Genomic DNA, 16,322 nt, shown 5'->3' with positions numbered 1-16,322 from the left:
TAACACTAAAAAATATATGAAAATATAAATAGCTCCTCCGGCCTATCCTGTTACATGAGCGAAAAAAAAGGAGAATGTAATCCGTAATTATAGATCGTTGTGGGGCAGCATCACAGCACCTGGCTGTATCCTTACCGGCTGTGGGTTCGATGGTTTAAAGTGCTGTTAATTACACTACAATACAGCGCCGTCTTTATACTCTTTACAATTCTATACAACTAGATGAAAGTAATCAAGAGATCAAAGGTCACTTCTAAGTACATCCCTCCTTAAATTAAATGAAGCGTAAGCGAAGCCAAACTTTAAAATGTCACACTTACTGGTATTTCCATTTGTCGTATTCTGCAACTACGTTTTCGTAGATTATATAATGTAAATCCTATAATTTTGTCTGCGCTTTGTCTTTCGGTCAATCGATAATTGATTTAACGTAAATTCATTATTTTTAGCAAAAGTAATCAAAATAAGTACTGGTCTTAAAATAAATGTAATCTAGAGATATACCCCAGGACAAGGACAAGAAAGCTGGTATCGATATAGGTCAAGCTATGTACCTACTTCTACTATTATATCCATACTGTGTGGGTGGAAGACAAAAGGAAAATGGTCAATTTGTTTATATGTATGTGTATATCATTTATTGTAAATGCTATTTCCTTTCTTCTGTCTGCTAAAGTTCTTTTGTACGCGCTAACTTCAACGAGTACTAAAAAACTCTTTCTGTGTTCGATACCTCATTTGTAGAGGAAGGTTATAGATATAGGATGTAACCTGTTCGTGCTCGCAGTTACTACCACTTAACCATGGACGAAGCCGCACATAAAAGCTAGTGCAGTATAAATCTGGAAGATAATCACTAGATATATCAATCGAACCCAAGGGACCATTCTGATAGGAGTGATGTGGCTCGCGTGGCGCCCGACGTGAGGCATCTTAATATATGACGGACTTATGATAAGCTTTGTTTGTTTGCATTGCTGTTACAGCTTTACAGTGTTGGGCGCTCACTCAATACAAACTGCTTCTGAGCTAATTATCTTTTAATATTGTTTGTTTTTGGTGATTTTTATTTTCTGATACTTTGTATCTAACTAATTGTTTCTTTAAGGAAAGCTTAAAGAAACACTTAGTTAAGAACTAATACAATACTTCATTTTCCGATTGTTGTGATTTTGATATATATATATATTACGAAAAACACGAAAAAAATGAGAATAACTTGAGTAGGCATAAGCATTTTAGATTTTAAAAACAAGCTCAGTCAGCTCAATTATAATTGAAAATTATCTCCATATAAAAATAATTAAAAGTACGTATTATAATCAACTTATTTTTACAAAGCAAATATAATGAAATAAAAGAAAATCGTTATACAATGAAACCCTCACAAACGAAGGCTCATTATCAGAACATGGGCTTCCTATTTACTGGGAAAATTGGACGCAGGAATAACATCTGACGTCACACATGAATCAAGTCAAAGAGACATAGAAATAAACGATACAATATAGACAAAGTATATCCATACCTATATTATAAATTCAAAAGTAACTCTGTCTGTCTGTCTGTCTGTAAAAGATAGTTTTACTTAATCAGGACCAAATCGCTAATTTAATTGTGATAAAATACTCATATACAGATACTTGAGGGTCCCGGGATGAACATAGGATTTTTTTTTTCTCATATTTGTAATATTTTCGATATATACTAATATATTAAAATATTTATTAATTTGACATGCAATTTATTCCGCCATGTTAATAACAACCGTCGTTGCTAAGCAACCATTTGCAAAATTGATGTTAGAAAACGTCACCCAAAATGAGCTTGCTTAACACCTCTCTATTGAAAACTGTAAATAAATTCATAAATATATTTAATAAATATTCTTATAGTTCAAGCGGGCGTAGCCGCGTTCGGGTCCACTAGTTTTTATATAAATGCTTGCTTTTGACATGGAAGACGACTTCTTACTCGTGTTAATTATTTTTTTTAATTTACTCGCTGCGGCAAGAAGACAAACTGGCGTAGAGTTACAGCACTCCACTGAGTGGTGAGTGGCTCTACTCAACTCAATATTGATGTCAATATAGTTGTGTTGTGATTTTACTTTTTTACTTTAAAGTAACAAAAGGAAAAAAAAATTACATTATAATATGCATTCAGAATTATGACTTAAACAGAATAGAAATTTTATTAATTTCTTAAAATAACGGTTCTACTTCCTATATTTGTAAAAAAAAAATCTTCAAACCCTCATAATTTTAAGCTTTATAAATAATAGTATCCAGTAGGGAGCGCTTTATTCAAAGTCACGCATGGATAACTTGCAATAGCAAGTAGAAAGGAGGACCGTGTACACCGTGTACACCGTGTACACCGTGTACACCGTGTACACCGTGTACACCGTGCTGGTAGGCGCAGGAAGGTCTAACTAAGCATGCCCTAGCCTTGTCGCGATGTAAATCGTGTTGTGTCTCGCAACGTCGTTCGCATGGACTACAAAAAGTAATTTCTCTGCCCCCTACAATCCATAAGAAACCTACGGACTTGTACTGTCGTCTGCGCTTTGTATATTTCAAACCTACAACCCAGGAGTAATATTACTACTTGCTATAAATAATTAAAAGACAATCGTTCAATCCACAACGACAACTGGAATAGAGTTAGTGACCCTCAAAAGCTACTGATGTTAGCTCAGTAAATACATCAATACACGACACAACACTACAGAAGGGGGAGTTGTTCTATTAATTTCCACGTACCTCCCTAACATCAGGTGGATTTCATCTCCTGTATTCGATGCTGGGGTGAATGGAAAAGGGAGGTAAGGGGGGGTGGGGTGCAGACATATTGCATTACCACCCCACGGGCCTTTCATAATGCATTTCAAAGCTGTGTATTGCGTAAATGCTTTTTTTTCTAATATGAATTGAGATATAAACTACGTATGATAACAAAGCGAAAACAAATATTTTATGTAGTTTTTTTCTTAAATAAATAGTAAATGTTGTAATGTAGTTGTTGTAATCCACGCCACTCTTATCTTCTCCTTTTTTTTAAAGGTTTCAGTTTAAAAAATATATAGAGAGGTTAAATTCAAAGAACTAAGAAATGTGTATGTGATGCGACACATTGCGGATTGTTGAGTGGCGAATCTTAACGCCGCGCTTCGTCTTGTTACCAGAGCGAGGAATCAAAACTATTTAGCCCCCCGAGTGGTAAACAAACCCACAATGCTGTGTCACTGCGGCACGACGGCTTCAGAAGAGCTAGCCTTCAACAAATTCTTAACAACGCTTAAATCATTATTCACCCCGACGCGACGTAGAGACGGGGATAAATTGACGACAGGGAGACAACCTGGCTACCTGGCTAGTGGGTGCGCACCTCAGGGTGTACTGCTGGTGCACTGCAGAGCTAGCTGTCGAGGTCGTTGTAGCGCAGTGAGACATCGTTGTGCATACGTTTCCCACTGTGAGGAATAATTATATTTTAATTATTTTAATTTCCCCCCACTGGTAGACAAAAGGCGGCGTTAATGTCCGCTATTTAACACGATATATTTCGAAAGTCGTTGGGAAATTGGAGAACGGAGTGCCATAGCAAGCTCTAGCTTACTCTGCTATGTGTTTCTTAAATCGTTTCGTTGATTAAATGCTACCTATTGCTTATGCAATTAATATAAGTACATGCTTCTATTGAATAAATTAGATTAAACTGAAAAATAATAAAAAACGGACTGAATGTTTAAGTCGACCTGTCCTTCATGTCGTAACGCTGGGTTCTGGAGCCTTCGATAGACAGCACGACTGAATACTGTTTGCATTTTAAATATTTGTTAAAAACTCCTTATTATAGACTATATAAGGATTTTTGGACCTATTTTTCTTAGTTTTTAAATGTTTACAAACATTATAATGTTCTCGTTGCCCTTCCTGCTATATAGTATAAAGCAAATAATTATAATTACATACGTACGCACCTACGTATTACTCTTCCGAGTAAAAAGTAACAACGTTATCAGTGGCATGACACATTTTAAATTTAATAATATTAGCAATAGAAACATTAACAGCTCAACAATTATATTAATTTTATAAAAATCCTTGATTTCACAGCAAGGTGTTGTAACTGTAAGCAGTTCACTTCCACAAGTTTGTCGCGCTCCTTATAGAGTACAGCTACAGCGTCCATTTGTTTGACTTGTAGATATAAGTTCAATTTACATATACTTGAAGCAAATCCACGAAGTTAAAATACACAAGTACACATTGCGACAATGTACATTTTATATACTTGGTGTATATTTTTCAAAACAGACATTATACCCGGAAGAAATATAAATTAACAAATATATTTCTTTTAACATTAATTTATATCTCAATTCCTCGATTTCACGCTATATCCAGGAGAAAGAAACTAGTGTCAAAATCCTCTGGCTCCACTTTATATAAATATAGAAAAAACACCATAAATAAATCGCAAAATACTTCGCAAATACTCTCAATTAGTATCGATATTCATCGTTCAATAAGTAATGACAAGCTAAGGAGTTAAGCTGCCTCGGAGCTGTCGGCCGGAGTGTTGCGTAACACTGAACTAGGGAGGGTCGTTCACCCTCTTCTTTCTTTCATCACCCTCACTTAAATATACACCCTATAGCCTAACCGTACAGTCTTATTTTAGAAAATACTAATATTTATAAATATTCAAGAACATGCAAACTTGCAATTTAGTGGTTAATACTCTACGTCTATTAGTTTTGAGTTCATTTCCCGTTGAGTTTTAAGCGTAGTCTTCTCGAACATTCCCCATGTTTCAAAATATTTAAGCTTTTACCAACTATGAGGTTGTCTAACAGGAACTGTGTTGATCGTGATCAATAATAACAAAAATACATTTGCCTTCATTTTTGCCATTTTTTATTTTTAAGTATCTTTACTTACTCCATTTCATCCACTTGTAAACTCACTTTTTTCGAAATAGCTTTCATCTTTTGTTCAGGTTCACATCCTGATACATTCAAAATTTATACGCTTTCAAAAAATAAGGCATTTTTCTTTCCTAAGTAGAATATTACTTTTAAAATGTTGAAAATATTGTATGTTAACTTAACTATTAGACACATCTAGTTGATTAATATAAGCTTTTCATTTTCCTTATTGGCAGTCCCTGCTACCGGAAATTGTCCCTGCCCCACATACAATTGAGAGCGGAAGGCGGCGGAAGCTGAAACACGTCGTCTTTAGCTAGCACTTCGCTCATCTCGCGTCCCAGTTCCCTTTTGAAAGGATCAACACAGTAACACATATGAATGTATAGCAAAGCTATAAGAAAAACATATCCAGCGCGCAGAATTAAATAAAACAGGTAATTTAATGACACAACAGTTTGCCGCATTCTGGCATTTCATTCAATAAAGTGCCCTGTTTTTCGAGTGGGAAGCGGAGAACGGTGTGACTTAATACAAGGTTCCCTCTATCTACACTGCCATATGTGGTAAAATATGAAAAATACAACATTTAAATAATACAAATATTTTATTATAACAAGATTAGCTTTATAATACCTGCTAGCATAAAACTTCAAATGAGCGTTATCAAAAGCATATGACCACAATTTACCCATGACTTCCCCCATGAATTGTGGATGCAGGTAGAGTGTTTTTGTTCTCATCAGACAGGGTGATAAGTACAATCGATGTCCAAATCCAATTTGCCACCCTCGTCCGCCGTCATCCCTGTCCCCTTGCCTTGTTAATGTTCTGAATTTTAGCTTTCCTCTCACATACCTATGTTTAGCAAGGTACGCAAATAAACCGGAGTGTACTAAATTATGAAATGCCAAAACATTTCTAACCTTCAAGCGTCGTTTAAAGTTACACTTTATGTCACTTTAAGACTTAGGTTCTTTTTCTTTTTTTTTTCTCTCTGCCATTACACATTTTATTCTTACCATTTAGTTCTTATCTTTATCTATGTATGTATGTAGTTTATATGTATATGTGTATGTATTTGTATGTATATATATTGATACGGCTATATTTATTTACGTATGCTTTGTATGTGTTATTTATGGTAAATATATTCTTATTTATTTTATACCCTTAATTATATTTTTTTTTTTTGCACCCTACCCCTATCTTAATTTGCTATGTCCTCTGCCTTAAGGTTGCCTGGCAGAAATTGCTATTAAGCAATAAGGCCGCCTTTTGTACATTTATATAATGTTATTGTATTTTTTGTGTCTTTTCTTGGGTGTACAATAAAGAGTTATTATTATTATTATTATTATTATGAAACCAAACGTGATTTGGGTCGTGGATTCGATCTTCACTCAGGTAAATGTTTATATTTCTATATAGGTACATTTAAAAAGAGATATGACGAAGGGAATAAAAATTAATAGGGTACTACCGAATAACCAATAAATATTTGGCAACTAGCATCTACAGGGAGTACCTACTAGTTTAGGAAACATTTAAAAACTATACGTTTGTGTAAATCCTAACTCGAGACTTCCAATTATTGTACGGAACCTTATATCAGCGAGCCCGACTCGTGCTGGTTTATGAGGTAAAGTGGTGTGCTTGGGCACGGACGTTTTAATTTTAGTACCTAGTAGGTAGGTATCTACTTAAGTTTACCACGTGCTTCGAACATTCCTCACAATGACAGATTATCTAAAGTTCCGTTAGAAGGATCATCAAAATCTTTTTTTTAAGTTATCAGTCGTATGTTTTTAGCTTAACTCCTGTATATCATATAAATAAAATAAATAAATAAAAATAAAAAGAGCCTTTATTTTCTCTGACCTGTTTACATAATTTATTTTACTTATAACTAACATTTTACACAATATATGAAAATATTTACTAACATACAATAGAATATTAACTGAAATTGTCCTTTTTTTTCCAAATGTTATTTTTTTTTTTTAATTTAAATTTATTATTCATTATTATTATTTATGCTAGTGTCAGCTACCAGGTCAGGCTGTCCTACGACATAGGCCTCCTCAAGTTCCCTCCACTTGTGCCGGTCTAGTGCTGTCCGTCTCCACCCCTTTGGCAGGTCGTCTTCCCATATTTTAATCTGTCTCCCTCTCCGTCTTTTTCCATTTCTTGGGTACCATTCTGAGACTTTTTTGGTCCACTTTCCTGCATGTGATCTCATCATGTGACCAGTCCACTTCCACTTAAGAGTTCTTGTTTTTACTTTGACATCCAACACTTTGGTAATGCTCCTGATTTTTGTTGCTTTGCATTTGTCTTTCAATCTCAGGCCCATCATGCTCCTTTCCATTCCTCTTTGGCATACTCCCAGCTTGTGTTCAATTTTCTGTGATAATGGCCAAGTTTGACAGCCGGGCGGCTGTCAAACTTGTATATCATAAGGCATAAGTATATGAAAAGAACCTAGTGTCAAGATACTTCTTTAATAAACAATAGACTTTTGGTCTATTTTTGACAGAGTGTGTTGAGTATCAGAACTCAATACTACATTGATAACAGCTTTGATGACACCAAGTATTTTGTCTAGTAGAACATATACATAAAAATATCTCATTCCCCCGAGTGTTCAACAAACTCACAACCATCACAGTTTACAGAATGTTTTTAGCTTAACGCTGTAACCCACAAAAAGCTCGGTAGGCAGAGGAAACCTGGGAGCCTAGTGCTATAGTGGGATACTCCGTCTCCATTAAAACACTATCTGTCGAATTCTGGAAGCATTGCGTGTTGAGTGGTGGAACTTGACGGTGCGTTATGCCTCCATAGTAGAGCAAGGATACGAAAATATTAAATATTTAATTTCCTAAAGTGGGAATCGAAACTACACCCTGACTCATTGCCAATTTTACTCTTGTGCCTCTGCTCCACTTTACACGAAAATGTTACTTATTAATAATAGAAAACAAGGCCAGCCTTAGTCTCCCACCAGATGACATCTGAATTCATTTCACCACTTTTTGCCTCACTGCGTTTGTTTTTACTTTTGTGCTTCAACAGAACGCTTTGTGGTTTATTCTTGTAAGCTCTACTAGAGTGCAGTCTAGAGTGAATAGAATTAGTAAGAAAATATAAGCCTAAATAAACAAAAAGAATAATAAGTGGAGACATATTATTAGAAAAAATATCTGAGTAATTGAAATGAACCAACAACAGAAGTAAAAGTAACTAAAGGATACTCTTAATATTAGAAGAAGGGACATTTGTAGAGATGAGTCATTTTGTTCACCAATTTTATGTTTCTTACGTGTCTAGCCGTAATCTAACTCAGTTACAAACCTGCTTACACCTAGACCTGGGAAGCATATTTGGGACAGAATGGGATTCATCTTCACTGTGATATTAGGTATAAACGTAAATTGACATAACCTCTCAACTCTAACTTAGACCTGCAACGAGAGCTACAGCCTCGTTAAAATACACACGCAGCATGGTACATTTATATTTTACATTTCATAGCGATCTGGTTGCGAAGTTGTGAGTAGCAGTCGAGAGGCCCTCAATTAAACTCTCCGGCTGCAGTTGGGAGGACGTAATCGCTCCCCCACCCCCTACCCTCCCCCCCCCAGTCACCCCCGTTGAATGCAACCAATGTAATAGACGGCCAGAAATACATTGCGTGGAATGAAACGTCGTTGTAGAATGAAATGAAATATATCGCTTCTAATTCTTATTTAATAAAGTTTTAAAATAATCTTACGTCGTAGATTTGATCCGACCCGATCGATTGAAAAGTTTAATCCCGAAATACATAACACAAAAAAAAAGTCTCAAAAAATACCAATTACACTAAAGGTCAGGTCAGAGAAATACATATTTCTGTTGAAACCTAAAAGAGCTTTAAACAAAAAAAGCGAGTGTTATTATAGCAGAAACGACGCTCCTATAGAGCCGAGCGAGTAGTCAGATGCTCATATAAAGTCTGCCAGTCTACACAAAGGGTACCTGGAGCAGGACGCCGCAGGTGCCTGGGACGTTGCAGCATCACGCCATTGTATAAAACAGTCATCCATAGCTTTTGTCTTTTTGCACTTGCTGACTTTTAATTAAGAAAATATAGGAATAGGCTTCGTGCGAGTCTCTTAAGTTCCTGTACTCAACACAAATGTATTTGTTGAGGATAGAAAATGGTTAATAGAGATCTATACTTGCTTTCGAATAAAACTAAGAGCTCACCGTTGTTAATCTAATTTTTTTTCATTAGTTTAAATTAAATAGTCGTAAACTACGATAATCGTTTACGTTGATGCTTAATGGCAAAACCACACGTCAATAGTGGGGATTTCCCCCAACATGGAAACCAGTACCTTCGTTACTCTACCAAATATCTGTCCCTAAAAGTAAAATTATAAAACGTTTTAGAATTTATATAAACAAGACAAGGCGCGTCGTTGAGTATCGTGCACCAAGCAATGCGTGGGGATCGGAGATTCATAAAACTAGTTCCCTTCAACAGATATATTGGGAATACAGCCAGATGATAAAAATGTATCAGTGAAGAACTAAATGACGAGACGTTGGGTTACGTTAAAAATCTGCAATGGATAACTGTGTAAACAAATCTTCAGTATTTATTCCAAAATATCTAGAATTATTACAATCACTATTACTAATTAGGATCACCCTTACAGCGCATGTGCTTATCTATCGTGCCACAACCCGCAGCTCACAAGGCACGAGGGGCACGAGGGGCAAGAGGGGCACGAGGGGCACGAGGGGCACGAGGGACTCCCCTCAAGCAAAACCAAAACGAAAACCACCCTCATCGCTCAGTCCACTTGTAGGTTTGTAAAAGAGAGGAAATATTTTGGTGTATTTAGACCAGACGTTTGCTAAACAAAGGGTTAAATTAAGAGGTTGCTTACCGGGCCATTCTGAGATTTGAGCTGTAAAGTAGTTAGACAGTGAGATTTATACAGTAGTTATACAGTTATATCATTTATATATTTTTTATTGCTTTTACATTTGTAACCACGAGGTCAAATACAGTCTGGCTTACTTTTTAGTTACAGTTAAGGGGCGAAAGGAGATTTTGTACAAAAAAAAAGGAATTTTAAAATATTAAATAAATATAATTTCAAAGATAAACTTAATATCCCTGGATATTGTCTGTAGATACTTCCATGGTTATATCACTGATAACAATTATCAACATTTTGGCAGTGAGTAGAGGAGGATATGGCTCCGATGGCTCCGGCTCCGCCCTCGCATAATGCTTGCAAATGACTAAAAGTTGCCACATTAATTACATTGGATTTATACTTTCTGCGAGGACAGCTAAGTACCTGAGATTAGTACCTAGACCTACCACGTTAATGGCGCTGATTGTAAGACCACGTGTGCCAATATGTAACGTAGCCCAAAATCAAATAATCGCAAATGCGTGTAAATTCGCTATGTAACTTTAGATAAATATTGAAATACATATGAATATGTGTTTCAATTTCAATGTTCATGTAACATAACTAAACTTGGACTACTTCCATGACGATTTCCGATTGCTCTTAATCTTTCCAGCTATAATATATCATCATTTTATCTGTGATGCTAAAAATAACTAGATTCACAGAAAATTGGCAACCGGCGCAGCCACCGGCCGGTCTAGTTCCGGCGAAATTTACGGTTATTGGCAAAATTCAAAAGATTCTGATTCTGTTGTTCTAGATTTTATATTTATTATATAACTTTAGTACCACATGCAGGTCAAAACACGAGGCCCGCAGACGACGCAGACGACGACCGAGGGCACAAATTTTATTACTTGATACTAATATTATAAATGTGAAAGTTTGTGAGGATGTTTATTCCTTTTCCACGCAGATACTACAGAACGGATTGAAATTAAATTTTATAATAATATACTTTATACATGAAAATAACATAGTTAGACAAAAATATTTGGCTATATTTAACAACAACTCTAAGCGGGCGAAGCCGCGATTAGATCGCTAGTAGTCAATAAGCGGTAGTTATAGAGCATGGAGGGGCCGGGCAACAAGCCCTGAGGGACACCCGACCATTTCATCACCGACATGCGGAAACTACAAAGAAAGCGAGGGGAATAATGCATAACGCCTTTTAAGTAACGGCAAGGCTTTAAAAGGGTGCCTTTTTATGCTTGAAATTGAAAAAAATTTGTGAACAACACTTTGTTCCGATAAAAATATGTATTTAAGTTTATTTTATAATTATATTTTATTATTTTATTGCACCCCTAGGGGATGAATTAAAATGAACCACGAAACATGTATTCAATGAAATATTTTTAAGAGTCTAAGTTTCAAATTTTATAAAAATCGGTGGCAATTTAAAGATTTTTTCATACAAACTGTCAACCCCTGATTTATACCCCTAGGAGATGAATTAAAATAAACCACGAAACATGTGTTCAATGAAATATTTTTAAGAGTCTAAATTACAATTTTTATAAAAATCGATGGCGATTTAAAGATTTTTCTATACAAAATTTCAACCCACATTTCACTCCTTTAGGGTAAAAGTTTTTCAAAATCCCGTCTTAATGGATGTCCAGATTACGAAAGTAAACATCTGTCCAAATGTCACGTTTCTACGCACAGCGGTTACGGCTGTGCGTGCGTCTTACCTCAGTCAGTGAGGACAAGTCCTTTTATGTAGGTATATAGATTAACAAATCGGTGCCAACAACTGTACCTAAAAAGTTAAATTTCATCATAAATCTATAAAAAGTTACAATACACGCATGCTTAGATATTTAAATGACACATGCAAACATACGAGTATATGTACCTGCCTGCATACTATGCAGTCGCCATCTCGTATAGTATAGTGAGTTTAGTTCCCACTCCGGCAGTTTGTGTAATTCACTAAAGTGATGCATCACTATGTTCTGTTAAGTTTTCATTTGATGCAATTATTCATGTTATTATATCAATTAAATGTTTTTTTACGAAGTGGCGTTGTTTATGATTTCTAAAAAAGTATTGAAATCCTATTTTGTTATCTTCTCATGTAATTGATAGTTTGAGAAACAAACAATATTGTACATGATCGAAGAGCAAAGTGGCCATACAACCACACTGGGCCTGGGACTGGGGGCCGTCACCACACACATACCACCACCGAGTCCACACCACCGAGGGGAATAATTAATTTCTCGAATAACGCCTTAGAAGTAGCGATGTTTGATTATTACGTCAGAGAAGGGATTGATATATAACGTTATTGTTTTTATTATTTACATACATCAATATAGATACTTTATTTTAGCTCAACGGTGTATGTGGCACCTAATTTTCGAGACATTGCGCGCTGTGTGGCTAAACTAAACGTCGCGCTATGTGCCTTGTTGTAGACCGAGGACAAGAAACCTGGATATTTCATCTTAATTTCATCTTGAATTGAACCACCAACCGTCGCGTCTACAGTGAAACGATGTGCCGCTGCTCCACGGCCCAAAGTATATAGTCATCGTTCCTCTATTCCAGGCGATGTGGGTGACGGTGGACAGCGGAGAGATAGTGACGGCGCCGTGCGCTCGCGGCAAGCACTCCGCCACGCTGCTGGGCGGCTACGTGTACGTGCTGGGCGGGCGTGGTGCGGGCGGCTGCGTGCCCTTGCGGGACTTCTGGAGGTACTGTCTTGGTAAGGCGTGCTCTTTTTATTAACTATAGTCGGTGAAGTGAAACATGTAACTTGTTATTTTGTTTTTAAACTTTCTCTTCAAAATGTTTGAGGCCGTCTTGGCTTAGCCGTTTACAGCTTCTTACTGTAAACGTGACGGTTGTAGTTCGTTAGAAATTACAATAATTGCAAAGAAAGAAAGGAATTAATCAGTCAGCCCCACCAGCGCAGCGCCGCAGGGCGACACGGGGGCAGAATATAAAAGCTCAGCGACACTTCTACGTACTAAATAAGCTTCAAGAAGCCAAACGCTTACGTAAAGCTCTACACAAAGCTTATACAACAACTTTGTTCCGTCGTTTATTTGCAGAAGCAATAAGAGATATCTATAATATTCTTAGTATAAGTTAGAAAGGAGAAAAAGCTTTATAGGAGCTCTGTAGGACGAATTCTTGTGAATTGATCTATATTTTAAAGCAAACGTCAATACAGATTACTCGTTTTACTCTTTATCACCCTTTACAAAACGTTTATTTACAATACGAGTACATACCACTCCGTTCTCTCGGACTATCCACTAGAGTCACTAGAGATGAAGCGTCAAGCTAAAAACGATATACCTTAATACATTTTAATATTTTACCCAATGTAATATCTTTTATTAATATACATACACAATATATTAGTGTGACATTTATCGATCCAATCCAGCGATTTTTTATTTATTATCCAAAATAATAATTTTTAAATTTTCTCATTTGTATGTGCACACTAACCTCAGTTATCATTATCGGGTTTAGGCAAATTTCCCTTAGCATTTAGTGCTTGTTCAGGCGGAAGGGTTCCGTACCTCAAAAGGTAAAAACGGAACCCTTATAGGATCACTTTGTTGAACGTCTGTCAAGACCATTTATCTCGAGATCAGTCTCTCAAAATACAAAAGAGTCAACGCAATAAAACAAATACGAGCACAAATGTATGATAATGTATAATCTGTCTTTGACTACAATCCTGAAGTTGTTACTGAAGCCTGATTGTTGTTAGATAGAAGCCGCGAGTAGTTCGCTAGTAGTTAACTTAATGGACTGTAAGCTACTATATTACGTTCTTTCGACCCTGTTATATGTACGAGCTATAATTAAGTAACAGGTTATCTTCCAGCATCAGGCAGATGGGAGCGCCTGCAGTGCCGCGGCGAGGCACCGCCTGCGCTGCAGGAGCACAGCGCGACGCCGCACGCCGGCAAGCTGTATGTGTTCGGAGGCGAGGCGGGCGCGCTTAGCTACGAGACGCCCTTGTGGATATATGATACTCAGGTGGGTTTCGATATTTTAGTACGCAATGCCTTGAGAAAGTGTCTTAATGGAGGACGGAGCGTCTTAACACTAATTTCCCGGGTTTCTCCTGGGTAGGCACCCTGCTATGTGTACCCCACCCATAGCAAGGTAAACAGGGGTAATCTGGGTAAGGTTAGTGTTAAAACACTCTGTTCTTGAATCCCAAAAAACCTTCCGACTTTTCGTTATTTCGTGTGTTAAGTGGCATAACTTAACACCGCCATTCATCGCTTTGTTACCAGAGCGACTTTTGCTTATTTTGCTGAATACGGGATACAGCGTGTTTTGAGTTTGATGAACAATGCACATTTCCACTAATATTAAATATTTCATTTTCTTGACTGATAAACGAACCCACAATCTGTCGCGTTTATTTTATACACGTCACGTACACGTCCGTGCTGTTACAGATACAAACGTGGCGCAAGCTATGCGGACAGACGAGCCTGCCTAAGGCACGCGGGTTGCGGGGCGCGGGCGACGGGGGGCCGCGCGGCCGCCGCGGGCACTCGGCGCACGCGCTCAAGGACTGCCTGCTGGTGTACGGGGGGTACAAAGACCTGAGGGGCTCCACCAATGAGCTGTGGGCGTTTCATTATGGTGATTGTTGGTTTTTGTTAAATTTTGGTTTTGGCAATTATTTCTTTTTCTAAAAACTAAACTATTCATTTAATGGTACAAAGTCATTTATTTATTTTATTTTCTTTATTTATTAAGGTTTGTTAGTGGCTATTACATTGTAAAATATATTAGTATTATGCGAAAGTCTTGCACTTATGCAAGTGCTGTGTTCGGCTTCACTACAATTACTTATAGTTAAACAATCATTTTAAATTACTTAATACAAGCATAAAGGAGTTGAATATTTACACTTAAAATAAAAACATCATCTGAAAAGTTCTGACACTTTGATTTTACGTAGGGAGGTCTTTTTGCTGTGTGTTTGCTTTTTGCTCTATCACATTTACTATGGGGAGTCTTTCTAACTGACCTGTTACCTGCCGCCGAATTCTCTAACTGCACAGTACGTCACAAACTTAAATACCATACCGTCACCACCTTCCACGCGCTACGCAACTGTGGTAGCCTCGATACGACTTGGGTACCTTCAAAGAGCGTATCTATTTCCACCTGAAAGGCCGGCAACGCACCTTGTCTACCCGCAGAGTCGGAGACGTGGCAGCAGGTGCGCACGGCAGGCGCGGGGCCGGCGCGCCACCGCCACGCTGCCGCGCTTCACCGCGGCCGCCTCTACGTGCACGGCGGGCAGTGCGACCTGCGCGACTGCGCCGACCTCTGGCACTACGACACCAGTAAGTACGCACACGTATTGTGCGCTCCCGCTCCCGTGTCTACAGCATGAAGACAAGAGAAAGTAAAAAAAACCAATTAAATCTGTTAAATTTACAATCTTTTTATTTCTGTTTTAAGGAGTTTTTCTCGAATTGCCTACATTGCTTCCAGTATTATGCAAAGATAATAAAACTCAGTACTTAATACGATTTTAATTTATCAAAAAATATCCTTACGCGCCTTGTAATAAGCAGTACATACTTACTGTGCGCAGTGTCGCGCGTGTGGAGCGCGGTGCGCACGCCCACCAAGCTGTCGCCGTGCGCGCGCTCGGGGCACGCGGGCCTGCGCGCGGGCGCGCACCTCTACATCTTTGGGGGCGAGGCGCGCGGGCACCCCACCAACGAGCTCTGGAGGTTCCATTTCGGTAACTATAACACGTCTATTTGAATATTCTAACAATTTCAGATGACATGCGGTATCAAATTTAAATTACCATGTAATACATGAATTCAGACCGGAAAATTCAATTGCATTGTTCTATTTGGTTACTTCTAATGTAACAGTCATTAAGGAGGTAGTAAGGTTAATTCGAGCAAAAAAAGCATATTTTCAATCATTTTTTTAAGTATTTAGTTTAATTAATATTTATTTATTTATATTATTTCTTTAATTATAGTATAATTACATGATAGCCACCAATACCAATAACAGCAAATCTTTGCAGACGTCTCAAAAAAAGTTGATTCATGGTGAACCGCACTAATTACCATGGATCAACTGAAAAACCAAATTGATTTCATTAGTTGTTAAGTTTCCTCAGGAAACGCTGTCGAGTTTTTTTTATTGATTTTTCAATTTTTACAAGGTTTGGAAGTCAAACATGGATTTTTCATTAAAAAATCAGAAATTTTGGTGTTTTAAAATAAGTTAAAATTAACATTACAACAGCATTACCTCGTAATTTATGTAAAGAAAGAGTATGCAAAATTTCAAAAGTATCGGTTCAGTAGATTTTCAGCTACAGAGTTCACCGACTTCGGAAAAGCTAAGTGTGAGTATACAACTGATCGGTA

General features: G+C 37.3%; 1 protein-coding gene across 4 annotated transcripts in view; it reads left to right on the top strand.

The window, feature by feature from the left end:
* The window catches only part of LOC146534205 (kelch domain-containing protein 3-like), a 31,969-nt gene that overhangs the window by 8,813 nt on the left and 6,834 nt on the right, over window positions 1-16,322 (top strand). For 2 of the 4 annotated variants that reach the window (XM_085195415.1, XM_085195414.1), the window contains exons 2-6: window positions 12,481-12,637; window positions 13,778-13,932; window positions 14,364-14,553; window positions 15,120-15,266; window positions 15,521-15,673. In XM_085195415.1, the coding sequence (XP_085051541.1) occupies window positions 12,484-12,637; window positions 13,778-13,932; window positions 14,364-14,553; window positions 15,120-15,266; window positions 15,521-15,673 (799 nt within the window). In that variant the 5' untranslated portion in view covers window positions 12,481-12,483. Of the gene's footprint in view, window positions 1-5,172; window positions 5,374-9,448; window positions 9,799-12,480; window positions 12,638-13,777; window positions 13,933-14,363; window positions 14,554-15,119; window positions 15,267-15,520; window positions 15,674-16,322 lie in introns of those variants that run through there. The other 2 variants (XM_085195416.1, XM_085195417.1) reach the window with 2 other exon arrangements.

Source organism: Heliconius melpomene, chromosome 12 (assembly GCF_056956725.1).
Source record: "Heliconius melpomene rosina isolate 202511_hmr_F chromosome 12, ASM5695672v1, whole genome shotgun sequence".
Lineage (NCBI taxonomy): Eukaryota > Metazoa > Arthropoda > Insecta > Lepidoptera > Nymphalidae > Heliconius > Heliconius melpomene.
Note: the sequence above shows the minus strand (reverse complement) of the source record. Positions and strands in the feature narration are given on the sequence as shown.